At 38.8% G+C, this 27963-nt stretch overlaps 2 protein-coding genes across 2 annotated transcripts; both read right to left on the reverse strand.

Annotated features, from left to right (window-relative positions):
• Positions 1-238: 238 nt before the first annotated feature.
• Positions 239-7559, reverse strand: LOC129379531 (placenta-specific gene 8 protein-like). The gene is made up of 4 exons (XM_055060355.1): positions 7379-7559; positions 5531-5611; positions 1604-1749; positions 239-642 (listed from the first exon to the last, which is right to left on the reverse strand). Exons 2-4 carry the CDS (start codon positions 5607-5609, stop codon positions 505-507), a joined length of 363 nt encoding a protein of 120 aa, XP_054916330.1. The 5' UTR covers positions 5610-5611; positions 7379-7559; the 3' UTR covers positions 239-504.
• Positions 7560-12327: 4768 nt separating this feature from the next.
• Positions 12328-25982, reverse strand: LOC129379530 (cornifelin homolog B-like). Its single transcript, XM_055060354.1, has 4 exons — positions 25897-25982; positions 18230-18334; positions 16644-16789; positions 12328-12698 (listed from the first exon to the last, which is right to left on the reverse strand). Exons 2-4 carry the CDS (start codon positions 18330-18332, stop codon positions 12561-12563), a joined length of 387 nt encoding a protein of 128 aa, XP_054916329.1. The 5' UTR covers positions 18333-18334; positions 25897-25982; the 3' UTR covers positions 12328-12560.
• Positions 25983-27963: the final 1981 nt, after the last annotated feature.

Consider the following 27963-nt stretch of genomic DNA (forward strand, 5'->3'; position numbering starts at 1 on the left):
GCCATACAGACCTATACAGTAAAACATACTGTAAAACGTCTGACTTTCTGAGCTGTACCCATAGAAACACAACAATTAAAGGATGCAAATATCAAGAAAAGCACTCCTGAAGAACTGGAGGTCAATCAGATTCACGGTACGTAGGGATCCAAGCTGTGGATCCAAGACCAATGAGGTTTGTAAATATATTGCTTAGTACCACTGCTCAGATTCAGATATATACAATGAAGTAAAGGTGAAGATTTGCAAAAAGTATTTTATTTAGGAACAAGAGTCAGAAACCTCAACCCTGTTGTTATCAAACTAAACATGCTAAGAAGCATTTGATTTATAATTCCAAAACCTTAGAAAAGTAGCAAAAGAAAATGTTGGACTACAACGAGCTGAAAAGCATTAAACTAACACACGTGTTAAACTGTGTTGGTTTTATAACTGCGGTCCACCTGAAGTATTTGCAGAACATTTCAGACGGACTCAACACGCCACCTCAGAGTCGGCGGCATGTTAATCTCGACCGATTTGAGCGGTGACCACGTTGTCGCCCGACTGAGTGCTGCCCCTGATCTTCAGCTCTCGATTCATCTGGCACCACACGCAGGGGTAGCAGCACGCTATTTTCATGCAGTCATCACAGCATGAGCCCTGCGGAGAAGAAACAGGAAGGTGGGAAAAGGCAAAACATTGTTTAAAAAAAAACAAAATACAATGTTACTGGAACTGATCTGGGTCTCTGGACGACTTTATGACGATGTGAACAAGTGGGGGCATACTTCCTGATTTGTTGTCATCAAACTCTTTCTAACATCACAAAGACAACCAGAGTGAATAGAAAAATAAGTTTTGAAATCCTGATGTCATCTATGAAGGGATTTATTAAGCCATCCAAAACAACATGAACCTATCAAAGCAGTTATCCTCCTTCTTTTGATGAGCTTAGATTTGTCAAAAGAAACACAAAATCAAAGTATTTTTGGTCTCATTTTTAGTGTAAACATATTAGTTTTGCCTTATTTCAAGTTTACTAGCTTGCAAGTGAATGTTCACATATACTATCTATGTGTGGCGATTCGACTTTTAAAATAGGCAGGTTTACAAGTTTTTAGAGGGGTGTAGAAAACATGTTTGAGCCTGACCGAGGAAACTGTCAGCTCACTGATTCAGCAGAAACATAAACTACATTATTGGCTTCTCGGAAATTTCTTTGCAGGGTCAACTCCGTCGGACATCCGACCCGCCCTTTCCCTAACGCTAGACACAGTGGAAGACGTGTGTCTCTGCTTTCCCACATGCGACAAACCCAGGTATTTTCCCATCTCTAGCTGTGATTGAAAGCTCTACGTTTGGAGCACCTTGAATCGCTCTTTTTCCTCTCAAACTAAAAATGAACTTTGTGAAAGAAGGACAAAGTGATGTGGTAGTAGTAGAACAAAGACCTGCAAGGACAGCAGTGACTGGAAAAATTATTCTATGAACTAAAACACTAAAATAAAAATGAAGGGAGAAGTCGCTACGTGCATTGATAAGGCCTGACAAAACCAATTGAGAGCAACAAAAAGCTGCTCTAAAAATAACTGCAAGTATCAAAGCAACAAAGTGGCCTCACAGGAATGTTGTAGCGGTCTCTAATTTTGTTGCGGAGTATACAGGACACCACGCCGCAGATGTCCAGGACCGGCATGAGGCAGCACCATCCGTACGCTTTGGCAGTGTGACACTGCATGCAGGGGAAACAGAACAACCCGAACAAACCTGCAGGCGAGACAGAGAGCATTTTATTGTCTGATAACCTTATCAGCTTGATTTAGGCCACAACATAGACTTCATCTTTGAAAAGTTACAAACTCCCATGTGACCGTAGAGTGAACTTTGAAAACCAGGTGCAACCATTTTGTCTATTTTTCATTGTCTTCTTCTTTGACTAGGCCACTCCGATTCATGATTAGACATAAACCTTATGAAAAAGGTTTTGCTGTATTATTTGCTGTCCACTGTGTGCTTTTACCCAGAAGAAGCTTTAATTGCACTGTATTTGAAAAGAAAAAAGAAAAAAGCCTTATTAAGTTTAATGCAATGTCAAAAATACCAAACAAGACAAATTTAGTTTTGATGTAAGTTGAAGTAGGCAACTTACATCATCATGATTAACTTAATTTTTTTCAAATTAAGGGTGCAGTTTTCTGTCCAAATATTGACATTTAAAAATCCCAGTTTTGGCCAACACAGGCTTTTGTTTTTTTTATATATCTGATATAGTCCTCAAAGAAAGTCCTCATGCATGTGAGGAGTCAGCCTGCATGTTTTCCTCCTCACATGCAGGAGTCGGCCGATCACTCAGAATATAGCAAATCAGGGTCTATCGATCAGCCGGACGATCATTCAAACATTGAACGAGCCTAGAGGTGTGTCGACCTTTTTCAAAATCTATTAAAATAATTAGTAAGTTGGAAAATATTTTTGAAATCTTGAAGATCTTATGGTTGACATCTCCGAACAGAGCAGAAATCAGTCAATAAATGTATTTAAATTGTCTGTAGACCCTCAAGTCTTGATTGCATCTGGAATCTGTAGGAGGCTTTGCCCTGCATCAGCCCAACTACACGACCAAACTGAGTAATAAAAGCTCCAATGTTTCCAATATGAATTTACATAAACAAATGTTAGATGTAATCAGATCCAGAGAGAAAATAAAACTTTTGGTTTTAACTTCACTGCCTGGAGAAAAACAGGTTGTTCCTCACCAGGTAAACCATCCCTACTTTAAAGCATGGTGGCGGCAACAGCATGATGTGGGGGTGTTCTTCCTCAGCAGGAACCTGATGAGTCCACTTATAAAATGAGAGATGCTACATATGCAAACCTGAGGCGTTTATCTTCTAACACCAGAACTACCTGAACCGCTTGAAATCCATCAAATGCAACCCTGGTTACCTTTGTTACTTCTGTAGATTTAATGCAGATGTGCAGGATGTGTTTACTTCTTGAAAAAAAGCATGACTTTTAGGAAAACATTATAAGTATGCGTCTCATCACAAGTTCGTCAGAACGGGCCATTTTATCTGATTGTTGCTCGACGTTTCGACCTGTTTGACTGGAGATATGCTCACCTTTTGAAACCTCTGGGCGCAGACGGTGAGTTGACAGCCATATTTCACAACAGTGCTTAGTTCATCATCTTATGCTGCAGATTGTTCCACAAAAAGAACAGAAAAAGAGCCTTTTTTCTTTTTTCTGGCATGTTGTCTGCAAACAAACACAACGACGGTATTTTTGGTTTCCCATGTCGGACCGTGTTGTTGTTGTTACTTTTGTATTTTGACATCACAGCGTGAAAACAGAAGTGATGAGGTCAACACAAACTTTCTTTGCTGGAACCTTCACATGTTTGCGCAAGAATGAACCGCTAAATTTCCAAGCAAGCATGACACGAAAAGGCAGAAAGAGCCGATGTTGTGGCAGAGAACTAAACTGAGCAGGAGTGGCGAACCTGCGGCTCTTCGACGGATCTTTGATACCGAAATTTTCCACCTTAACTGAAGGCAGCGCAGACAAAAGCAGCGTAACGTGAAATTTCAAGCCAGCGCTACAAGACTGCAGTAGTTGTTGGAGAGGCTTTAGGTGATGGATGGAAGCTGAATCGTTTAAGAATAAAATCTGTTTGCATGGTAGCAGCTTTCCTCAACAGATCTCTCTGTTTCTGTCGGCTGCGTTGTTTCACGTGCAGTGATGCTCAGAGCGGCATGATGCTCAGAGCGGCATATTTGTGGATTTGAGATATTTTGGGATTTTTCAACTGCATAAAAAAAACCAGAACAAAAGTGAGAAAAATCTGAAATAAACGGACTCCTATGAGAGTTTAAATTAATAATGATATTTATTATGATGTGTTTGACATTTAAGGTTTAATTTGTATCAGTGCTTGAATACTAACGTTTATTAAAACTATTGAGCAGAGGGGAATCCAGGAAGTTTTGAAAAGAGGGCTAAAAGTCAGGCCAGTGATATTGGGTTATTACACCAAAAATAATAACTTTAAACTGCAGTGTAAAGTATGCAAACGGTAGATGTCACCACATGTGATGGCCAAATCCATGGCCACACCCTGATGTCGACAAAAGATGGGGGCCAGGGCTCGGCAAGGTTACGTGCTGATTGGATTACACCACTATTTCCTGCTGGCAGGGGGAAATGGTAGGTTTTTTTGTTTGTTTCGATAAGTTTTGTATTTAATTACACATTAGTATTTAAAGTTTATTTTTGATTTTCATTTTTGGGTCTTTAGTTTAGCCAAACTTAGTTGTACTATTTGTTTTTGTGTTATCTGTATTTCTTTCAGTTGTCCCTATTGTGTCTTGGTCTGATCAGCCAGCATATAAACCCCGGTGTGTCATTTCTTTGTTAGGTCAGTTATGTTTGCTTACATTTTTTGCCTGAGTTCAGTTTTATTTCGCTGACCTTTTTCTCGAGCTCAGTTTATCTTTTGCCATTTATGATTTTTGGGTTAAAATAATTTTTTTTTTTTTCTAAATAGATCTTGTGACTCGGTCCATCACACCACAGTACCCTCAAATGGGTACAAATCTGGGCCATGTGAATAAATTGTCCCACATGTTTCAAAACTGCTCTGCATGAGCCGCTTCCACATCCGCTGGTTTGGCAGACGGAGCTCAAACGTTTTCTGTGAATCAATTTTTGCTAAACTGCATAATTGTTTGTCTTTTTTCTTTAAATTATCACTGTTAGGTGTCCACTAAAGCCTTGGGGACTAATAAGAATGTGTTATAAAGCTAATCTTGGAATTGTTGTGTGTCTCTTTGGTGACGATGAGCTTTATTTGGCTCTTAGTGCTGAACTTTTTGTTCATTTTTGTTCAGCCCAGATACAGAGGTTGTTGACGTAAAATGTGAAATTGTTTGCTGTCTGTCGGTGAGTTGTTTCAGCCGCTCACGGAGAAGAAGAAAAAAAACTGTTTCAAAAATGTTGACGTTGAAATTGCCCTGAATTAGATGCTTTTGGGTTGTTTTCATTACCTAAATGAATCAGTTTACTAATGCAGGCCACATCTAACAGAGAACAGGTGGAAAACTGACATTTAGCTGGAAATGGGGCGAGCTTTCCAAGGTCAGAACACGTCTTTGTTTTAGTGACAGTCGAATTCACCTGGAGTTGAAAGGTGTGCATGGAGAGGGGTGAGTCCATATGATCTTCATGACAGAAGATCATAAAACCTTCTGAAGATCATAAAATCTTCTGTCATGAGAGGTTTGAGTGGGAGTGATAGGCAGTGTCATAATTCCACAGTACATTCCTGGTTTCACTCAGATCAAATTTCCACACCCCGGCTGAAGAACGGGAAGAGGAATTGTCTTAAGAATTAAAACAATGTCAATGCAATTTTTGAAAAACACAAAAAGGCCACGTCTTTTCCAGGAGTGCTGCTCAACGTGGAGGCTGCGCTGTGGAGGCTTCATCAATGGATGCTTCTGATGTTTCAATTTGAGGGAACATTTCAGTATTTGGTCTGCCAACTTACAGCCGCCGGTGTCTTTGCAGCAGTCGCACAGGTCGGTGCTCCAGGTCCCAGGGCCGGTCAAGGCCGATTGGTAAGCCATGTCTGGAAGAATCAGAGTCAGCATGAGCACATCAGGAAATCAAATTTGGAGCCTTGCCTCTTATTGCCACCCCACCTTCTTCGTTTTTAGACGTTTTAGGCAAATCTATTTTCAGTCTCCATCTGTTATGTTGATATTATTCAGAGAGCTTTGGTTGTTTGGATGTAAACCACCAACTTTTTCATTTTGACTCCATCCTTACATATTCGGTGTCAACATGGTGGAATCTGTGGCGTGTTTGTTTTACACTTCAAATAGTTTACGATCCAAATGCTTTAAAATCTGCTGAAGAATGTGTTGGTTTCGGATTGAGCGTGATGGACCAATAAGAAATAGCGAATCACTGTAAAAGATAAAGAATGACGCGTCCTTTTATAATTGTTTTCAAAATAAGTAACTGAGAAGTGTAACTTTCCCCTTTCACTCTGATACTCATAAATAAAACCGTCTCCAAAGTCAACAAGGTAGGAAACAGAAGCTTTAGTGTAAATTATTCTCAGCATAAATGGAAATGTTCAGTAAAAATCTCACAGGTTTTTAATGAACATTAATGAACAAATATCATCACTCAGTCCAGTAATTGTTGGAATGTCACTTGTTTTATGCACAGTTTGTGCATCAAACAGAAAACAATGACAGAAAGTCACAAAAAATTCAGTTTGCAAAACTTTTTCTCCGTCTTTAGAGTTTATTGGAGTTTATCTCTTTTCGTTTGCGTTGCTTCTTCGCGACAGCACCGCTTGGCGTTTTGATACAATGTTTGGATACTTTTGATTTACAACTCAAGCAAACAACAGATTTTATAACCACATCAGTCGTTTAAACATTGATTAAAAGTTGATCTTTTTATCATTAGTTAGTGTTTCTAGCATCTCATTTTTAGCGAGCCAAGCTTTTAATCCCTAAACCAGACCCACATACAGTGAAAGTGAAAAGCAAAAAAACCCCACAGTGACAAATAATGGCAGTAAAAACTACAGTAAGAGTCCAAAGTCTGTGTGTCGGGTCTTTGAGAGGCATGAACATAATGAAGTGGAGTAATGTAAACAGGCAGCTTGCATTTCCTGCAAGCTGCCTGCAATATTCCCCACTGAATATTTAGCTAAATATTCAATTGCAAAGTTGGCACTTTTAATGGACTGTTAATGCAACTTTAAAGCAAAAGTGTCATTAATTACGGGATGACACTTCACTCATAAAGACTCCTTCATGTTCATGGCAGGTGTTACGTCATGATTTTGACAGTGTCGTGCCATATGCACCGCCTCAAATAAAGTGTTAAAAAGTAAAAGTCACGGCTGTCCCGATCACATGTTTGAATGGTCCAAATATATCGATTAATCGGAATACAGAAGAAAATAGAAAGAAAGTGCAAATAAAACACTTTCACATCAGGGGGTCGACTTATTTACAAACAATAAACTTTTCCATTTTTTTATTATTATTATTATTTTCACAGTCGTTTTGAGTCGAAAACATCGATTAGTCGACATCCATCTTTCGATCAATTGACTAAAACAGATGCATTAGTTATCACTACTAGTTAAAATGGTTATAATGAAAGTATTTACATGTAATCTGCAAAAGTGTGTCATTCATGCTTAAAAAAAAGTAGAAACAGGTAATATCTGAGTCGACGTTTAATGTTTTTGTGCGACATCAGTGTGTGACATCGCACTGTGGACACACTCAGCGGTTTAAAAAAAAACAAAAAAACAAAAACAAAGTTCGGACCTCAAGCCAAAACTTACAGGGTCTTTTGTTCTTACCTTTTTAGCGCTGCGTGAGTTGATAAAACACGACGGAAGTGACTCGGCTCAGAGAATGTGGAGCAGTGACGGGGAGCTGGACCTCCTGCAGAGACGAACCTCTGTGTGACCGGAGCTCGTAAATCTGCAGGTGTTATGCCGAGAAATGCAGGCCTGTTATGATCTGTCCCCTGAATGAGGAGCCCGTTGAAAACACACCTCACAACTTTATGGCTTTACGTCCCTCTTCTCTGCCGCCGCCCAAACAAAGTTCATAAATTGTTTAAAACAATGAACAAAAGCGCTGATTTAGGAAAAAAAACAAATATTAGAAAATGGTAGAGTTTGTGTACTTGGGTTAAAATACACAAAAGCATTGAGGTGAGCAAAAAGATCATTTTATTTATTTATCCCCTCCGCCCCCCGCCCCCTCGAAACCCAGACATGTCCTTCGTTCCCTTAGGGGGCGCTGCTTCTCTAGAAATTGTTTTGCAGCTCGGTTTTCCATCCATCCATCCATCCATCCATCCATCCATCCATCCATCCATCCATCCATCCATCCATCCATCCATCCATCCATCCATCCATCCAGCGTGGTGCTGCAGAGGGATTGTGGTGTGAAATCTGGACAGGTCACCAGTCCGTCACAGAGACACCCCCCACCACACACATACACACTCACACACACTCACACACACACACACACACACACACACACCCCCCCCCCCCCCCCACACACACACACACACACACACAAATGTATTTATTTATCAACATGAAACATTCTCAGTATTGATATTGCACATTTTGTTATATCACACACCAAGTTTTATTTTTCATATTCCTGCAAAGTTTTGACTCAATTTAGCCATGTTTGCATTTTTATTTATTTATTTTTTTGTTTGTTTGTTTACATTATTTTCACTTTCAAATAATTATTTTTAATTGTAAAAGCAGCAAAACTAAGATATCAACAGAAAAAAATACAGTTTTTAGCAGTGGAAGAATCACAACCACAGTGAAAGTTGTTTTTTATTCCATCTTTTACGTTGACGTTCCTCTGCAGATCCGTGCTTTTTGTTCCCTGAAATAAAAAATCATGAGCTGCATTTTATCTTGTGAGCTGCCTAAAAAATCTCATTTAACATCAGCAAAATTATTCTCAGTCCTTCCAAATAAATGTCGCATATTAAATATGAAATCACTTGGGGACAGCATATCATACCTTCCTGCTGAAGCAAATGGCATATGAGGAATAACACATGTGATCTAAATTTCATTTCTTTCTTGTTACAAGTGTTAGAGCAAAAACAACAGAAAAAAATGATTTAAGTGTTTTTATGTTTTGCTTCTTTTTGGTGAAATTTTGAAACATTATCAACATGTTTTTGTGATTTTAGTAAATCGTCTTAAAAGTCCAACAGCGACACAAGGATCCAGAATAAAAAGCAAAACTATGATAGAAGTGATAAAACAGTTATTATTTTGAAAAAATTGTTGTTATAAAAGATGTCATAAAAGAATGATTTTATAAAAAATAGAGCTTTCCTACACCTGAGCGAATTTGGGCCCCCCAGCTTCTTCATATCAGACAACATTGGTGTGAATCCAGTCAGTAAAACACTGGATTCACGTTGCTTTGGATGTGAAGATCTTAACGAAAGTTTAAAAGTCAAAAGGTTAAACTGAACTCTTATAAAAACTTTGTGATAGTTTGTGCACTGCTTAGAAGTAGTGACAATAAGTGTTGATGAAGGCTGCAGATCATCAAGTTCAGCACAGTGGTTTGTCTCACAGCGCCCTCTGGTGATCGGACACTAAAATACAGGTCAGTTTGTTTTGGGAGGTGTTGCACCAACTCATTCTAAATAAGACCTTCTTCAAAGTACATTTCATTCAATTTTAAAATTAAATTATTCATGTTCATAGGTCAGCAACTTAGCATTTTTGACTGAAATTCACAGTTCCAGTGTGAACAGATTTTCACAGATTTTTGATGACCTGTTTTGAAAGAATGGCGTGATTCTTTAAAGTGTAACTAACCTCTAAAAGCTAGACCAGAGAGTGAGGGAGGGGGGAGAGCAGAGGGGTCTATGTATATATATCTATATATATATATAACTATTAATATAGACCCAGTTACTGGTGCACACACTTCCTGGATCGGTGAAGCATCAACTTTCACAAAGTTCCTCTTACAAATGTTACTTTCACTTGCAGGACTTAAAACTGCAATATATACATTTTATATTGTAATTCTCAATTCTGCCACAGGATGGAGGATGGTGAATAGTACAAATGTTTAATAGATTAAACATCACAAAGTATGCAGGAGAAACACAACAAAATCTACGGAGCAACCAGAAAAGTGGAATCCCAACAGCATTCACACTAATTACAGCAGAAACAAAGGTTTTATATATTGTGTGAACATATGGAAGCATTGGTGTCCATTTGCAGTTTTTGATAAGGGTATTAATTAACTTCAATATAATTTATTTGTCCCCAAGAAGCAATGTATAAATGTAACAGCACAAACGTAAACACAGAAATTAAAATGTAAAAATTGACTCATAAATCATGTTGCTCTGTTGTTGTTCGGTGTTTTAAGGTCTTATTCAATGTGCCTTTTTTAAACTTTGAGCCCCTGCCCCTCCAAAGGTATCTGCACGGCCCTGCTTGGCAGGAAAGAGAAAGTTAACATGGAACTTGATGAAGAAATTGCTGAGGATGTTTTTTTGTTTGTTTGTTTGTTTGTTTATAACCGAAGGCAACAAAATCTGATGAGAAACTTTGCTTTAGATCAAATCATATGAAAGAAAAAAAATATTGTTGTTTAAATGCCTGCAGTAATTAGTGAGATAACTGAAAAACTGTCCACTGAAACATGAACAACACTGACAGAACTCATGATTTATTGTCTTTCTTCTTAATCCAAAAGATTTTTTTTTTCTTCCCTTCTTTTTTTTGACATTGCAGAATTACGTTTGAGCTCAGAGACGTTTTATGGGAGAAGAAAATAAATGGATTCACATCTTGCTTTGATTATGGCTGAAACGCTCCTCCTCATTTCTCCAGTAAAACATTAACCGAGAAACAGAAACCTAAATCAAAGATGTCCTTTTAGCCCCAGGGATTAAAAAGGATGTCAGAGCAGAAATATGTCTCATTCTCGAAGGCTGAAAACATAATTTCCAGTAACGCCCAAGGGTCAACATTTGTTTGGAGCTTAAGAGCCCATACTAAGATTGACTCATAATCACTTACCGACTTTGTTCTTTCCTGTTTGACGCCATTTTACAACATGCTTGAGACAAAGTTCAAGGTCTCATGTAAAATATGTCACTGCCAGTATTCTTACTGCTTCATTTTAGTTATAAACCTATAAAGAAACAAGCCTGAGCTCCATGTCTTTATCTCAGGAGGAATGTGGGTGTACTTCCTCCTTTTTGTGTTTTTTATAAACCCATAAAGAAACATCCAGAGTTGCTCCCCAACAGTTTAACAGTAAAATCTTCCCTGCAATATCTCTGCCATCTTAAGTGAGAACTTAAGGTGGTATTAGCTGAAGATTTCACCTTCTCACATCTGTTCATGGTGTTCAGGTTATGTACTCACGCTAGTACTTGCCAATAATTGAAAGAAAGGAATTGAAGATTCACTTTTAGCTCCACTCCTCCATTTCTGTCTTTTTTCTCAGTGCTACTTTTAAAAAGTCTTTTCAGCACCTCTGTTGGTGGAACTGCTGCTGCTTGTCTGGCGTATTGGCAATTGTAGAAACGTTAGCAGCTACAGAAAGGAGTGGCTTTTAATTGTCCAGGGTGACAATAGAAAAGGGCGCAAACCACCACTATAAAGAAAGTGTGTTTCCTGTGTTGTGTATGATGTATTTTATATGTAGAAAATCTCATTTCCAAAACCAAAAATTTCCCATAAAACTCAACGGGTGGCAACTTATCTGAAAGCAAAAGGTAACTTAATCTGATGTTTCAAGTTCAAAAAGTGCACGCAAGAACCAAACCACCTGTTGTCCACGGCCTTCATTGGAAATTGCTGTTTTTGGAACTTAAATGGCCACAACATAGTAAAAAGATAAAATAAAATAAAATAAAAAATATTCCACCATCACACCAGACATTTCCCCCCAAAAAAAGGACCCCCACCATTAAGTGTGTTCTTAATTATTTAAATTAATATGAGGGTATAAAAGTTATCAAAGTAATCTAAACAATTTCAAATTTAAAAATTGATTACAGATTTTGGTTCTAAACTGAATTATTTTCTAATTGCCCAAACAAAGACTAAACTGATAGAACTCACAATTTACAAAAATTCAACATAAATGGCCACAACAGGGGCGGAATATAAATTCATGCCACACTTTTCAGGTTCTGATTTGCAACACAAAATCGTGATAAAATGCAATTAAGCTCGTTGTGTGTGTCGTGATGAAACATGGAAAACTCAGCAAGTGTGAACAGATTTGTTAGGAAACAAACTTCTGGGTTTTTCAGCAACACAAGAAGTGAAATCCTGGGAGCTAAACGGTTAAACTCAAAGTATAAAAGTTGAATGGATTAAATGTAAATGTTAAAAGGCATCAAACATAGCAGTGTGATTCTTAGCTTGTCTGAGATGTTTCCCATCCTCTATGTTCTGCTTTCCCACATTTTGGATAAATAATCTAAAATGATTTCAAAATGCTATCACTCAACAGTTTTCAGGACAACATGGGAAACCTTATCAAACTGCAAGTGGATTAAAATAACAGAAAAAAAGAAATAATTCACTGCCTGAGCAATTAAAAGTACATTTCTAACTCAAAATCGTGGCTAAAGTCCAAACTCTGGATGGACACATAAAAATATGCTTTGTCATCCAAACCTCATTGCTCAATGGCATCATGAGATAAAACCTTCTGACATACAGGGATATCGGTTGTCATCTGACAGGAGAAATAAAAAGTGACATTGTTCTTGATACTTGAAGGAAGTATTTTATTAAGGAACAAAGAACAGAAAAATATCAAACTTTTAATGTGACAAAACAAAGCAAAGTTACAAATGGATTCACACTAACACACAGCTGAACAGAAATGTTTCTCTTTGCATCAAGTCAAACTCTAATCAGTAACTCTGAATAATGGTGAAATGACAAAATATGTAATGTATGAACCTTGTGAAGCCACCTCCACGTCTGCAGGCTACATCCTGCCGACCTGAGTGGTGATCACGGTGGTGCTTGATGGATTGCGGGCGCGGATCTTCAGCTCGCGATTCATCTGGCACCAAACGCAGGGGTAGCACCACATCACCTTGCAGCAGTCATCGCACCCTGAGCCCTGCGGACAGGAAACAGGAAGTCAGCGGAATTCCCAGAACATTCACTTTGTTGACGATAATCTAATTTATGAAGTCGTTCCTCATTTTATTTTTCCATATCTATCCGGAAAATATCTAAATAACTTGCTGTGGGTTTTTTTTTTATCAGCCAGTGTGGTTACATGAGATAATGTAACCATGATGCTTTTATGTCTGAAAGTGAGTTTAGTTGAAAGTTTATTTTTTTGATTTGAGAAGTTTTTGTATTTGTTGAGCATATCTGATATTCTAAAGAAAATGAAGCTTGGTAACCTAAAATATCTAGACAATACTATTGGCTGCCTTTTATAATGCAGCCAATCCAGAAGCACCGTTCACTTTCGTTGGAGCTGATTGGCTGTAAGGCCAGAAGCAGAAATAAGGAAGGCACTAGACAGTTTCCATTGTGAATATCAGTGCACATTAACATATTTTTGGTTTTACTTTTGGTGTACTTGAAGCTTTTGTAGAGGTATTCACAGGTTTTCTGTGAGGATTTGAGTTTTCTTTGTGTTTATTTTAGGTTTCTGAGTCTATTGAGTCTCCGTGTTTTCCTCCGTGTTTTCCTGTCTACCCCTCGATTGTTCCCGACTGTGTCTCGCTCCTTGATCACCCTCTGTGCATTTGATCCCAGATGTGCTCCTTGTTGGGTCCTCGTCTAATCTGTTGTGTCACTTTGTCATTTCAGATGTTTGTCCTGTTGCCAGTTGCTACCAGCATTGAGCATTAGCCTTCCGCTCATTCTGTGCTGCCTGGATTTTGGATTTGTATTCGTGTCATTATTATTAAAATTCTCATTCTTTCACTCCAACCTGGGTCCTCAGCGTCATCCTCACCACCTCTTCACCGCACTTCATGACACTTTAACTATTTTTAAGCATTCATGGATCTTATCCCCACATGTACCAGCGATCAAAAACTGAAAACTCAAACTTTTTTCTGTCAGTAAACACATCAAGAAACTCCGACAGAGATTAAGGGACACCGGTTTAGATTTTGCTGTTTTGCCTCTAATTAGTCAGACTGCCTATTATATATTTTTATTTCATTTTCATTTAAATTTTTGTAGATCCTGTTCTAAGAAACTATCATCAGCAGATTTCAGAGATGAATCATCTTTCATTTGATCTTCCACTCTTTACTCATCTGAGTTAAATGGGAAGCCTGTGATGAGTGTAAAAGATTTTATTTTTAATTCATTGAAGTCTTTAACAACCAAATTCATCAAAGGTCAGATTTACAGTAATAATATGTAAAGTTATTTTCCAGAAATCCTGAAGACATTTCAGAGGATTATAAAACAACGTGTCTCATTCAAAGGAAATTGCAAAGTAAAAAGGAGTAGCTTCCTTTGGTTTCATTTATAAACTTTTTCTTTTTTTAAACTGAACTGTTCATCATGATAGTTTCTATTTCAGAGGTGTTTTTCCACACCTCTCTGCTCTTCTATCGCTCATGTTGATCAGAGAAAATCTGTTTGGGTTGCAGGAAATAATACCGCAAGCCTCTGCCAGTGTGCAGCAACTCTCTAAACACACCTGGCACACAATTGCTCTCATTTGTTTCTGCTTTCTGTGCATCCACCCAGAAACTCGCCTCTTCTCACTGACTTGTAATTCTCTATATTGATCATTTACATCTTCATTTGTGGGGGGAAAAAAAATGTCAAATTTCAGTTTTTGCTCCCTTAAAGATCTCTTCTGTCACTTAAATGTTTCTGATATTAAAACAAAAAAAATGTCAAAAAAAAATTCTTTTATTCTTTAACATCCATGACATTATAACGTAATTGCCATCTTGTTCAATCAGAATAAATATAATGCCTGATTTAAATAGAACCTGTCTGAATACATGAAGTAGGCTAAAAAACAATAAAGAGGAGTAAAGTTTGACTGGATTCATTTTTGTGTCAAAGTGTCCAGAGTCAGTTTTTCTGGTTTTGGATTCCTGTGAGTGTGAGATTGTAGGATCTGTTCAGTGAAACCGTTTATCATTTTATTCAAGTGTGCCTGTGTGCGCGCGCGTTTGTCTGTTTGTTAATAAACTGTCAGAATCACAGGAAGCCACTTGCTGCTCATTTACTCAATGGCTGCCCTCGGGCTCCTAACGCCGGATTCAGCAGGTTTTCTGTAGAAAACCGTGCATGAACATCAACAACTCTGGAGAAACTTGGACTATATGAGTAACAACATTTCATTTTTCTTTGGCGTTAATAAAGTATTTCTCAATCTGAGAAAAGCTTTGACATAAACTAAAACCATTTCTCTCAAACCTGCCAGAACAAGAAATCATTTCTGCATGATGTAGGCCAAAAGATCTCAAAACAAAGCAACAAGTCACGCATTGATGTAAGGAGACTCAGATATACAACAGCGTGAAAAGGGATACAAAGTCACTTCTGAAGCTTTGAGGTCCCAGAGAACCACAGTGACAGAGAGCTATTATCCTTAAATGGAGAAAACAGCGTTCGACTCAGGAGCCAAATTTCTTCCACAAAGACGTATCATTGCCGGTCATTGCTATGCCTGATGGACGTTGTACCACAACTTTAGTTCAGGCCGACACGTGGACGGCTCAATTTGACGAATTGAGTCGTCAACTGATAAGAGGGAGGAGTTTTAGCTCACTTTGGAAACTATTAAAGGGGAACCTCTTTAATAAGGAGGTTCCAAAATGTTTTTATTAGGAAATCCCTCTAGACAGTGAAGCAAAGGCTCAACCTTGGTTAACACAGCAAGATAATTGTGCAGATTTGACCTGCTTTCCCATTTCCGACCACATTGATGGCTCTAACGACAATCTTAGGAGATACTACGGCCATGTGTGGTGAGGATGACCCTGACATCCTGAATGCTCAGCAGGGTTATTCGACACGACGGATTGTTCGGAGGGCGTTGAATGTGACCTGCAGCCGATCAGAAAGAGCGGCGATGGAAACATGGAAGGGAATCCAAAACACAGAAAAGAAAGCACCAGAAAGTTTGGTGGATGTCAGAGACGTCTTTGTAGTATTTATTTTTTTCTTTGTTAAATGTACTCCACAAACTGTCTGTGTTACTTCTTCCCACTCGGCCATGTTAGTTTACTCTGAACATTCGTCCTGGAGAGGTTTGGCGAGGTTTTTTTTTTTTGTCCGAGATCCAAATGTTCCTGAGTGAAATTGATTTGCGTCCTTGCTGTGTGGCTGTGAACCTGCTATGATTGTTTTCACTGTGGTCGCTGAGGTTTTGGAAATCAACTGACAATTTGAAAATCTTGCACGAGGATCAAATTAGTGCCCGCTCTACACGTAGATTACAAATTTACTGTGATTAACGCTGTTTCTGGAAAACGTGTCAGTCGCTTGGTTGACCGACGGATGAACAGATCTGCATTTTCGTTAACAGCAAAATGAAAAAACTGAAATAGGAGCAGCTTATTTTGAAGAAAAAAAATCATATTCAAACACTTCTCATGTCAACAAAACATACTGAAGTCTCCAATATGATTTCTTATTATTTTTTTCCTTACCCTGACCCAAAGAATGACTAATTGAAATTCAAATCTTGTGCAGATTTCATATGAACCCTGACCGTCATGGTTGTTCTGGTTCAGTGAAGTCTACTTCTAGCCTTTGGTTGACTCTGGAACATTATGGTCTCTAGGTTTTTCATGCCTAATAAAGTTAACCATGTTTTCTTGCAAGCCCACGCCGAACTCGAGTGAATCTTTAACAACTTCTGTTTCTGTCATGCATTTCTGACCAATGAAGTTAACCCAGACCCGTTGACAAAGGGAAACTCCAAAATCCTCCAGAGCAGCACTTGGGCCACGACGAACAGTTGAAGACCACAGTTAAGGATCTGAGTCACTCCAAAGAAAAATAAACAAAAGAAGAAGAAAAAAGGATCACAACAGCTAAGTATTCCTGAAGTTGCCCGACTTACAGGAATGTTGTGACGCTCTCTGATGTTGCCGCGGAGTATGCAGGACACCACGCCACAGAAGTCCAGACAGGGCATGAGGCAGCACCAGCCGTACTTACTGGCAGTCTCGCACTGCAAGCAGGGGAAGCACCACAACCCACAGCAACCTGTTGGCGAGACAGAGAATAAAGCTGTTGAAGCCTGTCAGGCTGCACCAACCTGCAAAATAGTAGCAATGGAAAAGCATATTAGCTTCTTTAAAAGATAGTTGTAAACCTGTCCAGTTTGTTTGACCAGCTGTGCAAAGAGTTTGTGAATATTTACACAAAGATGAGAAGGCCACCCTCTGTTCTTAATGAATAAGCACAGGATGCACTTGTGAACAAAGCAGAGTTCATAGCTACTACTAAAGTCCAGACCATAATACACCCACTCTATTGCCATTCAAATATTCTTTCAGTCTGGCAAATTTATGAAACATCCCTGAAAAGCTGGAGTTTAGATGGAATATCTGCAGGTAAGTGAGATCATGTTCGGTCTTGTAATACCCACATCAGATCTGAGTAATCCAAGCAGAGAAAAAATGCCAGGTAGACAAGTATGAACACTGGCGGACCACTAGCTGGCTGCTCAAAGTTTAGCAACAGACATTTCAGTTTTACGGTTTAAAGGAACTTTGGTTATATTCAGCAAAATCTGTGACATACAATAATGTAATATTGACTGACTTAAAATAGATAAACTTGAATTGAACTTTGCAGTGGTGATATCAGCAGGCATGGATAACATGCAGTTTGGAAATGAGTTTCTCACGTTACCTTCCAAAACATTTTAATACTGCATTAAGCAACAAGCGTCAATATTACTGCTGGCTTTCAAAAACCAGACGGTATCTCCTCCAATTTATCATCATTCAATCTACATAAATGAATTAGCTAAAAAACCATCCGAGAATGTTTGTGTTTGCAGAGGAACTCAAAATAACCGGCTGCAGGAAGTGGAACGTGTGGGATTGTGGGCGGGGCTTGATGTCCGGCTCCGCCCTCAAACCATTTTGATTGGATAATTCTTCTCCTTCCCTCAAAATGTCTGGGAAGGAGACAAAAAGTCAAGTCATTTGCCTGAGAATGAACATAATGTGACAATTCATATGAAAAAAAGCTCATTTTAATTTTAAGCTATTTTCTTATGTTCTAAAACATTGATTATTGATTATCATTATATAATATTTGGTTGCACACTATTTAATTCAACGTTAAATCAGATACTTCCGGATTCATTCAATTTCTCTTTGGGATTAATAAAGTATTTTTGAATTTGAATTTGTGCAGACAAGTGATTTAGAAAATAATTACGTATGTTTCCATTTTCATCTACAATTGTTGGCACTGCTGGTCCAGGGCGCCTGCAGAAGATCACAAAACTATGACTTAACCCGACTCACACGAGCAAAACCACAAACCAGCACACGACTTGTGCCTGGCGCACAAACCCGAGCCACGTCGGTATCTCACACGAACCTGATGCACACACACAAGGCCCAGCAGTGCGACACACTCACACACACACTTTGAGTCAAATCTGTGGCGGTTGCTGATGTGACTTACAGGTGCCCATCTCGGAGCAGCAGTCGCAGAGGTCAGTGCTCCAATGGCCTGGACCCTGGTGGTTGACCATCACCACCTGGTGACCGGGGGGTGGGTACGCCATGCCTGCAGGATACGGAGCAGACACCAACACGTTAAAAGAGGAAATGTGTAGTGTACATTTTGTAACTTTTGCATAATGCTCCCACATATTTTGTTCCTTTATGAAAAGCACCTGATGATTTCTTGACAAGCTCTGTTGATCTTGTACAGGATGTTATGCAGACAGTTACAACACAAGGGCCACACTTGATTTCATCTTCACCTTTGTTCAGTAAGCAGTAAAATGGAATGTGAAATGTTTCTGTTCATTCCATCTTGAAATTAAAGCATTTTAGAGGCGAGTGAAGAAGAAATCTTTAGAATTAACTCAGGGTGTACTTTCTTTTGACTCTATGTCTATGTTCTTTGTGTGCCTTTGGGGAATATAGTAAGTCCAAAAGATACTTTGGTTAGTTTGCAGTGAAAGACTATATAAGGAAACAATATTTTCTAGTATGATAAAGTTATCATTTAACATTAATTACCTAAACCTGTGAGGATTTTAAACATACTAGATGCAGTTATAAATGGTTTTCATACTTCTGGTAGTCTTGGGTTTAATCTCTCTTTTCTCTTAGTGAAGCTAATAATAACATCTTGGAGCAGCGTCGCTATAAGCCAGCTTCAAACTAAAGGAAAATTTGTTGAGGGAGCTAAAGATTAGGGAGATGGCATAGAGGTTTTCCAAACTTCAAGACTTGGATCAGGTGCATTCATCCTCAATGCGTTTCTCTCCACACACTTCTGCAATTTAAAGCTGTCCACCCGGCACACTTCTGCAAAGTTAAACTTACGTCTATACATCTAAATGTGCGCCCCACATGTGACAGGTGTGGGACTGCACCTGCTACATCAAGCCGCATGTTTTGGTCTTTCCCTCCTCAGGACGTTTTCTGGAAATCAGTCTTTCGTACGATGTCTGAAGGTTTGCGCCGTTATATTCAACCAAACTTTGAAGTTTCTCCAGACCTGGACTTGCCGTGTTTCAAACAAAGCTCCCGTTTTGGTCACTGACGGCCAGGAGAGCGAGCGTGCTCAATGTTCATTAGTACTTAAAAGTTTGTTGATCTTTGAGAAGGCGCTCTTTCATTGCCGTTACCGTCATATTACTTGAAAATAGTCCCAAAACAACAAACGTACGCAATAACTTCGAGGCATTTAATTGTCCTGTAAAATGAGTTAGTTTGACTTTGTGGCAAACTGTGAATATTTTCAGGTATAGGAACCAGTGGCCAGCTGCATAAAGAGAAAGTTAAAGGAACTAAATCCAGATTGTTGATAAAACACAAGAGAGGATGTGTGTCAAAGACAAACAGGGACTCAGAATATGTGTGAACAAACCCACACCTAAATCACTTACACTGAAATGGAGAGTGCCCCAGTCTCACAAAACAACGGACAAACGTTCCTGTTTAAATCACTATATGACAGGTTACCTCACCTTATGAAGCAAACAGTCGTCGTCATTTTGTTTATAAGTCAATGTGTTTCATAAAACATGCATTCATTGTGAGATCAGTGCCTTTTCTCCTGCAGAAATGCGTGCAGAGAGGTGGCCTAAGCACACATTTCTAACCAAAACAGTAAATAAACTGACAAAGGAAATGTTTTGTGACCTGATCTCTTTTTTAAAAATAAAGAACCATTTTGACGCAACGCAGAGTGGGTTTTAGTGAGGTGAAACAAAAATAACGTATGGGTTAGACTTTTTTTTATAAAACTCAAAATCTGAACGAATAAAGTCTGATTAAAAATCCACAGTGAGACTTGAAAATTGACGTTCATTCAATGATGAACGTCAAAGAACAATGGAGAAAAGATTTCAGTTTCATAGCTTCACAAAATTCACACTGAATAAAATGTGGTGATAGAAGAAATTGAACCATTTCTGCTAAATACACTTTCAATTTTATTTCTTTCTTTTAGCTCAGTTTTTGTTGTGGATAATAGTTGATTTTTTTTCTGTGAATAATGTTGATCTAATCCTAATTACTATCGAGGCCATGTAAGCTGAGAGAAAAGACAAAGCTTTCTGCAACTCTAAAGCCACCGTGTTGTGATGGAATGAAACACAAAACCCATTCAGGATGAACTGGGAGATGAAAAACAAAAAACATTGTGAATGGCTTGTGCCCACCTCTCTCAGCTAGATATGCGTTAATCGATTAAGGGAATATTTCTCCATCTAATGAGCAGCCGGTGGGCTTTCGGTTCTGAACAAGCCATCCAGACTGAGACTGAATCTGAAGAGTGACTGAGAACAAGAATGACAATAACTGAAAAACTGAGAATGACAGGAAGTTTCTTCACTTCCTGTCATTCTCCACATGTCTTTAATTGCCCGGAGAGCGAGCGCGTGTTAAATGCTCATTATAACCACTGTTCTAATGAAATGTTCACGAGAACATCTGACAGACATCTGCTAAAAGTGTTTGCCGTCTGTAACGGTACAGACGGCAAACACTTCTGCGCCTACATGCACAGGAAAAACTGACGTGTTCGTTTGGAAAGGAACACATGTCATATGTCATGACGGATTAACAAAAATAAATGTGTATAATTATCAATGCTAACTTTCGAATTGAATGTCTAACCCGGTTGTTCCTCTTTTTCTTTAACTTGACGTAGCAACGACTACAAAAATAAAATAAAAAAGAGGAAAAACTTTCAGGCTGGATTCGGGGCTGCCAACCTGAACTGGGTAGACTGGTTTTTCTGATAATAATCTCTCCTCGTGGGCTGCATGCAGGAACAACCGCTTACTGTACTTTACTGACTCCCAGCTTAATATTTGAATTCACCCCTCTGTGGAACAGATCCCACCTATTGGTCTCTCTTTTTAAAAGAGTAAACATTTTTAATGAGCAAACATAATGATATTAAAGGAAGACTAGATATATATCTATGACACTATGTTGTGGAATAGAGTGATTTATCCGCTTCTCTCAAGGTAACGTGTCTAGTTTTGTTATTGTGGGAGTGCAGCTACAGCTCCCTGAAAATTCATCAACACTCCTGAAAAAGCTAAAGACTAAATTTTTTTTATTATCTGTTTGAGATACAGACAGGTTGACTAATTCAATGCCTGCACTTTCAGCTTTATTAAACTTTTCACAAGCTTTTATATCAATTTTGAGAAATTTTGTTGTGGATGATCGAATTTTTGGCATTTGTGGCTTTCCTTCCGAATTCTCCTTATTTTAGGTTTCTGCTCGCTCAGATTTGAGCTGCTGGTAGGAATGTGAATCTGAAGCCACTGTTAAGGTAGAACAATTGTCAGTCGGAGTAAAGGGAGGTTTCGCCAGTAGAGTAGAGCTTTGAGAACGTCTCAGAGGACAGAACTTTGTGAAAAATCTGCTGAGCGGTTTAGATAAATCCAGCCAGCTGGGTCAAGACCTGACAGGTCAGGACATTCAGCAGATAAGACTCTGGTCAGCTTATCAGTTCCTGGTCTCACACAAACATGCACAAAGAGAAAATGGCACCTTTGAATGTTCTCCTAAATAAGTTAAATTAATAATGACGTTGATCAATGGAGCACTAACATGATCTGCTAAGAATCAGTGAAGTAGCTCATTTTTACGGTCCTGTTGAGACGTCTCTGTTTGGGATGGGGCTGGAGGGATGTGTTTATTTTTTTTTATCTTTTTTTTTTTTACCAACAGGCCTATTTTGAGAACAATATTCTTAACCATAATTTGATCACGTGAGGGCTCATATTCTACCGTGTCCAGCAGCTTCAGCTATCGGCATAAAGAATCAAAAGGAATCCGGAGAAAATCATCGATAATGTTTCTGAAATCTCTATAATGTGATTGAAGGAATCTCTAATCAGTGGACAATAATAGACATTGGATTTAAAGTAAGTGCTTTAAATGTTCAATTAGCACCAATCAAAGAAGAAAGAAAAGTATTTCCAATTTCCTGCCTCATGAGTCGTTATTTTGGATTTACGCTGAGGATGTATGCAGTATCACGATATAAAGACTGGCATCAATAAGACTTGAAAAGCCGGAGTAACCCATGTACCGATGCTACACGAGAAAAATCAACAGAAAGGACTAAACTAATTAGTCATTATTTTTAATTGGTATTGTTCCAAATCTTTTGGTACTTGGAACAATACCAAAAGATTCATCAACTACTGAGATAAATAGAAGCTGCAGTTGCATTAAGTCTTCCCAACTTGCTTCTAAAGGGCCTTTAATGCAGCACAAAGACCTCAAACTCTGCAGCTACTTCCTTTTTTTTATGCTATCCGGTTGCCCAACCGCTTTCTCCATCCTTTTCCAGTTACAGACAAAAAAAGCAACTGTGATGAAACTTCAAAGCAATTCAACTTTAACAGCACACATTGCTTTTCTATGCCATCCATTAACACCATTAATATCAGGTCACAACGGTCACATGTCCATTGGCCACCAGCAACGTTTCCTTTATCTTAAGACGCATTTCAGAGCAGTAAGAATGAACAGACAGCTCCGGGTGTAATTGAGTTATCCAATATAAACACGCAGTGAGAACGGCTGGTTTGATCTGCAAAGCGCTGGAACATCTGGAAGGGGATGTCAGTGGAGAGAAAAGGTTGCATAACAACACAGTCCGTTTCCGCAGCATCCAAAGGTCAGATGGCCAGAAGGGTGCTGCTCATTGCACCATTTTTCTAGTTTTTAGTCTTTTCTGCTTATGCAAGTCTTTAACCGAAGAGTCCAACCCGGTGGTGTCTTAAAGCACTTGAAGAAAATGAACGGATTTTAAGGACAATTTCCAATACCAGTCAAAACCAGTGACCAGGTCCAAAGGGCTAAAAACACCAGCAAGTGGCAATGAATGAAATAGTCTACTATGGTCAATAACACATATTTGACAATGTTGTATACTTCCTTAACATTTCAACACCATGGAAAATGACCACGCCTCCGACATTGTTCCCGATTCTCAGAAGTGTGAGCATCAGCACTTAGAGGGAATCCAATGATTCTGATTGAGAAACAAATAACAAAAACATAAGTTCCTCAAAGCAAGATATGCCAAAAATCCAGTTGAAATCCAGAGATTGTCATCTGCTAGTAAACACCAAGAAAATGAAATAGATGTTCCCAGGACCTGCTAGAAGGTGATTTTCACAGGAAAGGTCGAAGGATCTGGATAAAATGCATTTTGTTTGTATGGTCCTGATTCTGGCAGTGCATGCCTTTCAAACAGCTAAATATGATTTTAAAAATTCTGATGATGCAAAAACCAGCTTTGTATGGACCGTGCAGGTGTATGCTGGCAAACTTTAGGAGGTCCAGAGACGAATCAGGGTGCAAGGGTTGAGACTGATTCGCCGAATGGTCTCAAGAGGAACAACATGACCTGTGATTGTTTCTTCAGATTTCCCTAGAAAGGGGAAGAATGTTGTCCTCATGAGAACTTTTCACACAAAGCGCAAAAGTCAATGAAAGAAACAGAAACCAAGTCTGATCCTTTACTACAAAGCTCCCAAAGGAGGAGTCGATAACTTCAACAATGTTACTGGGTCAAACGGCCCCTTGGTGAGTAACTGCACACTGGGAGCTAAAAAAATGTAAATATAATTTTCATGAATAGCCATTGCTTTTCTCTGTGTAGGTATTCTTACTTTAAAACATTGAATTTTTTTTTTTTTTTATGAAAAACAAGCTGAGTTATTCTCATCCAGCCTTCATTTATAAGAAGTAAAGAACATTGCATTCAACATTTATTTTAGCAATGACATAATACAAAATGTTTTGAGGGAAGTCTTTGGGCTCTTAAAAAGATCCCTGGGTCAAATTGACCGCAGGAATGAACATAAGAAGAGAGTTATTCAGTTTTTTTTCAGAGTTATTCGGTTCTCCACAGCATCATGGTCACATATTTACAAAAGTTAAGTCATGGAAAAACACCTCTCTTCCCCTCCGGCAACACAAAGGACAACCATAACCCTACCCAACCAACTCAAAGGTCCTGATACAAAATTAACCCTGTACCACAACCAACCTCAGCCCACCTTTGAAAGAGGTAAAAAATATGCTGTATGAGCTGGAAGAGCGGAACGAATGTGACAATGCAAAGAAAAGGCATCAGGGTCAGAATGTGGTTGCATGTTTGCTATAGAAGTATGATCTGAAATGACGGTCTAATGCATCAATTATTTATAAGAGAAACCACGCTAAGCTGCCAGGAAACCACTGTCCCCATCAGAGCAAGTCATTTCTGTCAGTGTGGCATCAGAAAACACTCCTAGGCATAATACAGCCCACTGGTGTAGGTACTGAATTGTTTCAAGTCAAGTTTATTTGCTCAGCCCAATCCAGCAACAAGGCAGTTCCAAGTGCTTTACACCAGAAACACAGACACCAATTATGAAACAAGCAATGAACATTACGTTTTGTCAAATGCCAGCATGTAAACATCAAATATATTGACCAATGTTCCAGTTATCACAAATCAAAGACATCTCTCTGGGTTTTGATTTAAAGGAACTCAGTATTTTGTAGTTTTCAGGAAGTTTGATCCAAATTTGTGGTGCACAGAAGCAGAACCAGAAGACCCAAAAGGTCCGGAATGTTGATACAACAACAGCAGATCTTTAATGTGTTGCGGTGCTAAACCATTCAGTGATTTATAAACTAGTAGTAGAACTTTAGAACTGGACTAATGTGCTCTGAGTTGTAGTCAGAGCCTGAGCAGCAGCAGCTGTCTGACTCATTTCTTAAGCAGACCCGTGAAGACACTTTTGCAGTAATCAGATAAAGATAGCTCTTGCTGTGGCTATCGTTCCTTAGAAATGTTCTTAAGGTGATGGAAGGCTGACTTCGCAATTGTCTTTATGTGGCTCTGAAGGTTCAGGTTGGAGTCCATCGCTACATCCAGAAATGAACCTTCTCCACTGAAAGGAACTGAAATAAAACTGCAGTTTCATTTCATTTTAGTAATTCAGTAACATGAGAAAACTGTAAGAATTATGACGACCTTTAACATGAAGTAGAGATATTGCTAGATCTGTCAAAGTAGTGCTTAAATTTGGCCAAGGCATTACAGGATACTGATGTATTATATGTCTCCTTTGTAAGAGACACCAAACACATGGTTTTAGCAGAAAAACATTTTCCCACACAGTTAATTAAACACCTTATGAAAGAAGCAACTGGTTCATTTTGACCTGCATGTTTCCTGAAAACCCAACACACCAAACAGAACCATGGGGATCCGTCCAATCAGCCAGCAGGAAGTTGGAAAAGATTGTTGCTCGCTGCTTTTAACATCTGAACATATATAATCATCCTCACGCACATGGAGGCTCTCAATTGGTTCTGGAACATTTTAGTCAGTCAGACTAAATTAGTGATTTAAGCAGCTGTAACAAGCAAGAAGCCGTTTGCAAATGAAATGAACAAGAAGGCATGAGATTCAAACCAGGAGAGCGCGAGCTAGATTTTATTTTTGACTCATTTAAAACAAATGTTTATATAAAATGAGGACGGAAAATAAAAAAAAAAGAAAAGCGAAAGTCCGCGGCTGTATAAAAGCAGATAAAGCGGCAGCAGTGAGCAGCATTTAAAGTTTCATTTGTTTCTTACCGTTTTAAAGCTGGATTGCAAGGGGAAGAAAGCGGCGTGGACTCGCTGGGTTGCTGAGTGAAAGCCGATGGAGGCGAGTTCAGTTTCACTTTCCGGAGAAGAGAGGAAAGTCAGCGGGGGGAGGAAGAGGAGGATGAGGAAGAGGAGGAGGAGGAAGATGTGTTCAGCAGCTTTGTTCCCAAAAACTGCACTAAGAACAGGATCATCTCATATGTTCACTCAAGATAAACTAAAATATAGTCATCCAAGAAAATACTCATGTTACATTAAACTAGTAAAAAAAAAAAAAAACATTACATGTACTTATTGTGCAAATATTAAAACAGGGTAACGTACTAACAGTGAACAGTGTGGTGTAGTGAAAGTACCTTTTTTCAGAATAGTTCAGTAAATGTCACTAGTTATCTCTGGTAACTAGTGACATCACCAGATCCTTCAACCCAGCAGATGTTTGACTTTATGACCGCCTCTGCTCCCAACAGGCTCAGTGAATGTTTGCGTCTTTGCTGTTATTTTCTCAGTTTGTCTCATTTTAAGTGATGCTCTCGCTGTTATTTGCACATGGCAGGTGACATTTTTACTTTATAACTTCTTATATTATGTTGCTGCTACGCGGCGTCACGTTTCCTTGGATCTGAGCTGTGCTTCTGTTAAGTATTATTTTAAAGTATTTTTTGGCCAGTGTCGTAAATTTGCTCTCATGATTTCGTTTTCTATTCTCATTTTTTTAGGTTTTTAATTATTTTTTTGTTTGTTTGTTTGTTTTATTGATTGTTTGAGTCTGTATGTATCTTACTGCTGATATTCCCCCACTGTGGGGCAATGAAATATTGCATTTTATTCATAAAATCTCTAGAACTCTTATGACATAGATAGATAGATAGATAGATAGATAGATAGATAGATAGATAGATAGATAGATAGATAGATAGATAGATAGATAGATAGATAGATAGATAGATAGATAGATAGATAGATAGATAGATAGATAGATAGATAGATAGATAGATAGATAGATAGATAGATAGATAGATAGATAGATAGATAGATAGATAGATAGATAGATAGATAGATAGATAGATAGATAGATAGATAGATAGATAGATAGATAGATAGATAGATAGATAGATAGATAGATAGATAGATAGATAGATAGATAGATAGATAGATAGATAGATAGATAGATAGATAGATAGATAGATAGATAGATAGATAGATAGATAGATGGATGACAAACATGACTCATCTTTTATTTTGTAAGTTTACTATATTTGGGGAGTCAGAAAACGTTTTAATCTTGGCTTTATCTTTGTGTAATAAATATTGAAATGTAACAATCAAAAATCATTTTAGATTTTTGATTGTTACATAGACTGCAACATTTACCAACGTGAATGGAGTCAGACATTACAGGTCCAGGGGTCAGGTGCAGCAGGACCTAAATGCAGACACGAACACGGTGTCATAATGGGGAATTTTATTTCCAGCCCATATGCAGAACACAATACGCAGAGAGATCCAGGTGGAGTGCAAATATTTACAAGGTTTATTTTACACAACAGTGAACGAGGAATGACAGGGATTCGGGTCCGGTCCACAGGAGCGTCTCGGGAGGGGGAGCGATCGGGAACTATGTAAACAGATGAGGTGGTGAGTTCAGGGACAGTCGGAAACAAGGTGTGTGGGTAAACAGGAACAGTCTTACTTGAGGGGTAGACAGCTGAAGCGTGGAAGAGATTCACTGCAGGGTAGCGGCAGGGTGTGTGTGTGTAGGCGGGCGGACAGGTGGGCTCGGTGTCCACGGTGGAAACGCGGAGCAGGACGAGGAGCGAGGCACGAGGAGCGAGGAGCAGCCAGCCAAGGAATCCGAGGGGAGCCTGTTGTTGCACAGAGAAGGTGAGTCGAGAAACTCAGCACAACGGGAAATCCTTCCACTGCATCGGGTGAATGGTCTGGTGAAAGAAGAAAGCGACAAGGAGACAGTCACAGGAGGGCAATCTCAGACGAGAAGGAAAAGAACGCTTGACAGCAACAGGGAGGCTCAGAGGTACCAATACGGGAAGACAC

Source organism: Poeciliopsis prolifica, unplaced genomic scaffold, assembly GCF_027474105.1.
Source record: "Poeciliopsis prolifica strain line A6 unplaced genomic scaffold, Auburn_PproV2 SCAFFOLD058, whole genome shotgun sequence".
Classification (NCBI taxonomy): Eukaryota; Metazoa; Chordata; class Actinopteri; order Cyprinodontiformes; family Poeciliidae; genus Poeciliopsis; species Poeciliopsis prolifica.

What these genes read in the sequence shown, in the direction of transcription:
- LOC129379531 (XM_055060355.1), bottom strand. Translation starts at nt 5,609, where the DNA reads ATGGCTTACCAATCGGCCTTGACCGGCCCTGGGACCTGGAGCACCGAC. An exon ending in CTGCAAAGACACCGGCGGCT is followed by an intron (nt 1,750 to 5,530) that starts GTAAGTTGGCAG and finishes TCTCGCCTGCAG; the next exon opens with GTTTGTTCGGGTTGTTCTGT. An exon ending in GAGACCGCTACAACATTCCT is followed by an intron (nt 643 to 1,603) that starts GTGAGGCCACTT and finishes TCTTCTCCGCAG; the next exon opens with GGCTCATGCTGTGATGACTG.
- LOC129379530 (XM_055060354.1), bottom strand. Translation starts at nt 18,332, where the DNA reads ATGGCGTACCCACCCCCCGGTCACCAGGTGGTGATGGTCAACCACCAG. An exon ending in CTGCTCCGAGATGGGCACCT is followed by an intron (nt 16,790 to 18,229) that starts GTAAGTCACATC and finishes TCTCGCCAACAG; the next exon opens with GTTGCTGTGGGTTGTGGTGC. An exon ending in GAGAGCGTCACAACATTCCT is followed by an intron (nt 12,699 to 16,643) that starts GTAAGTCGGGCA and finishes TCCTGTCCGCAG; the next exon opens with GGCTCAGGGTGCGATGACTG.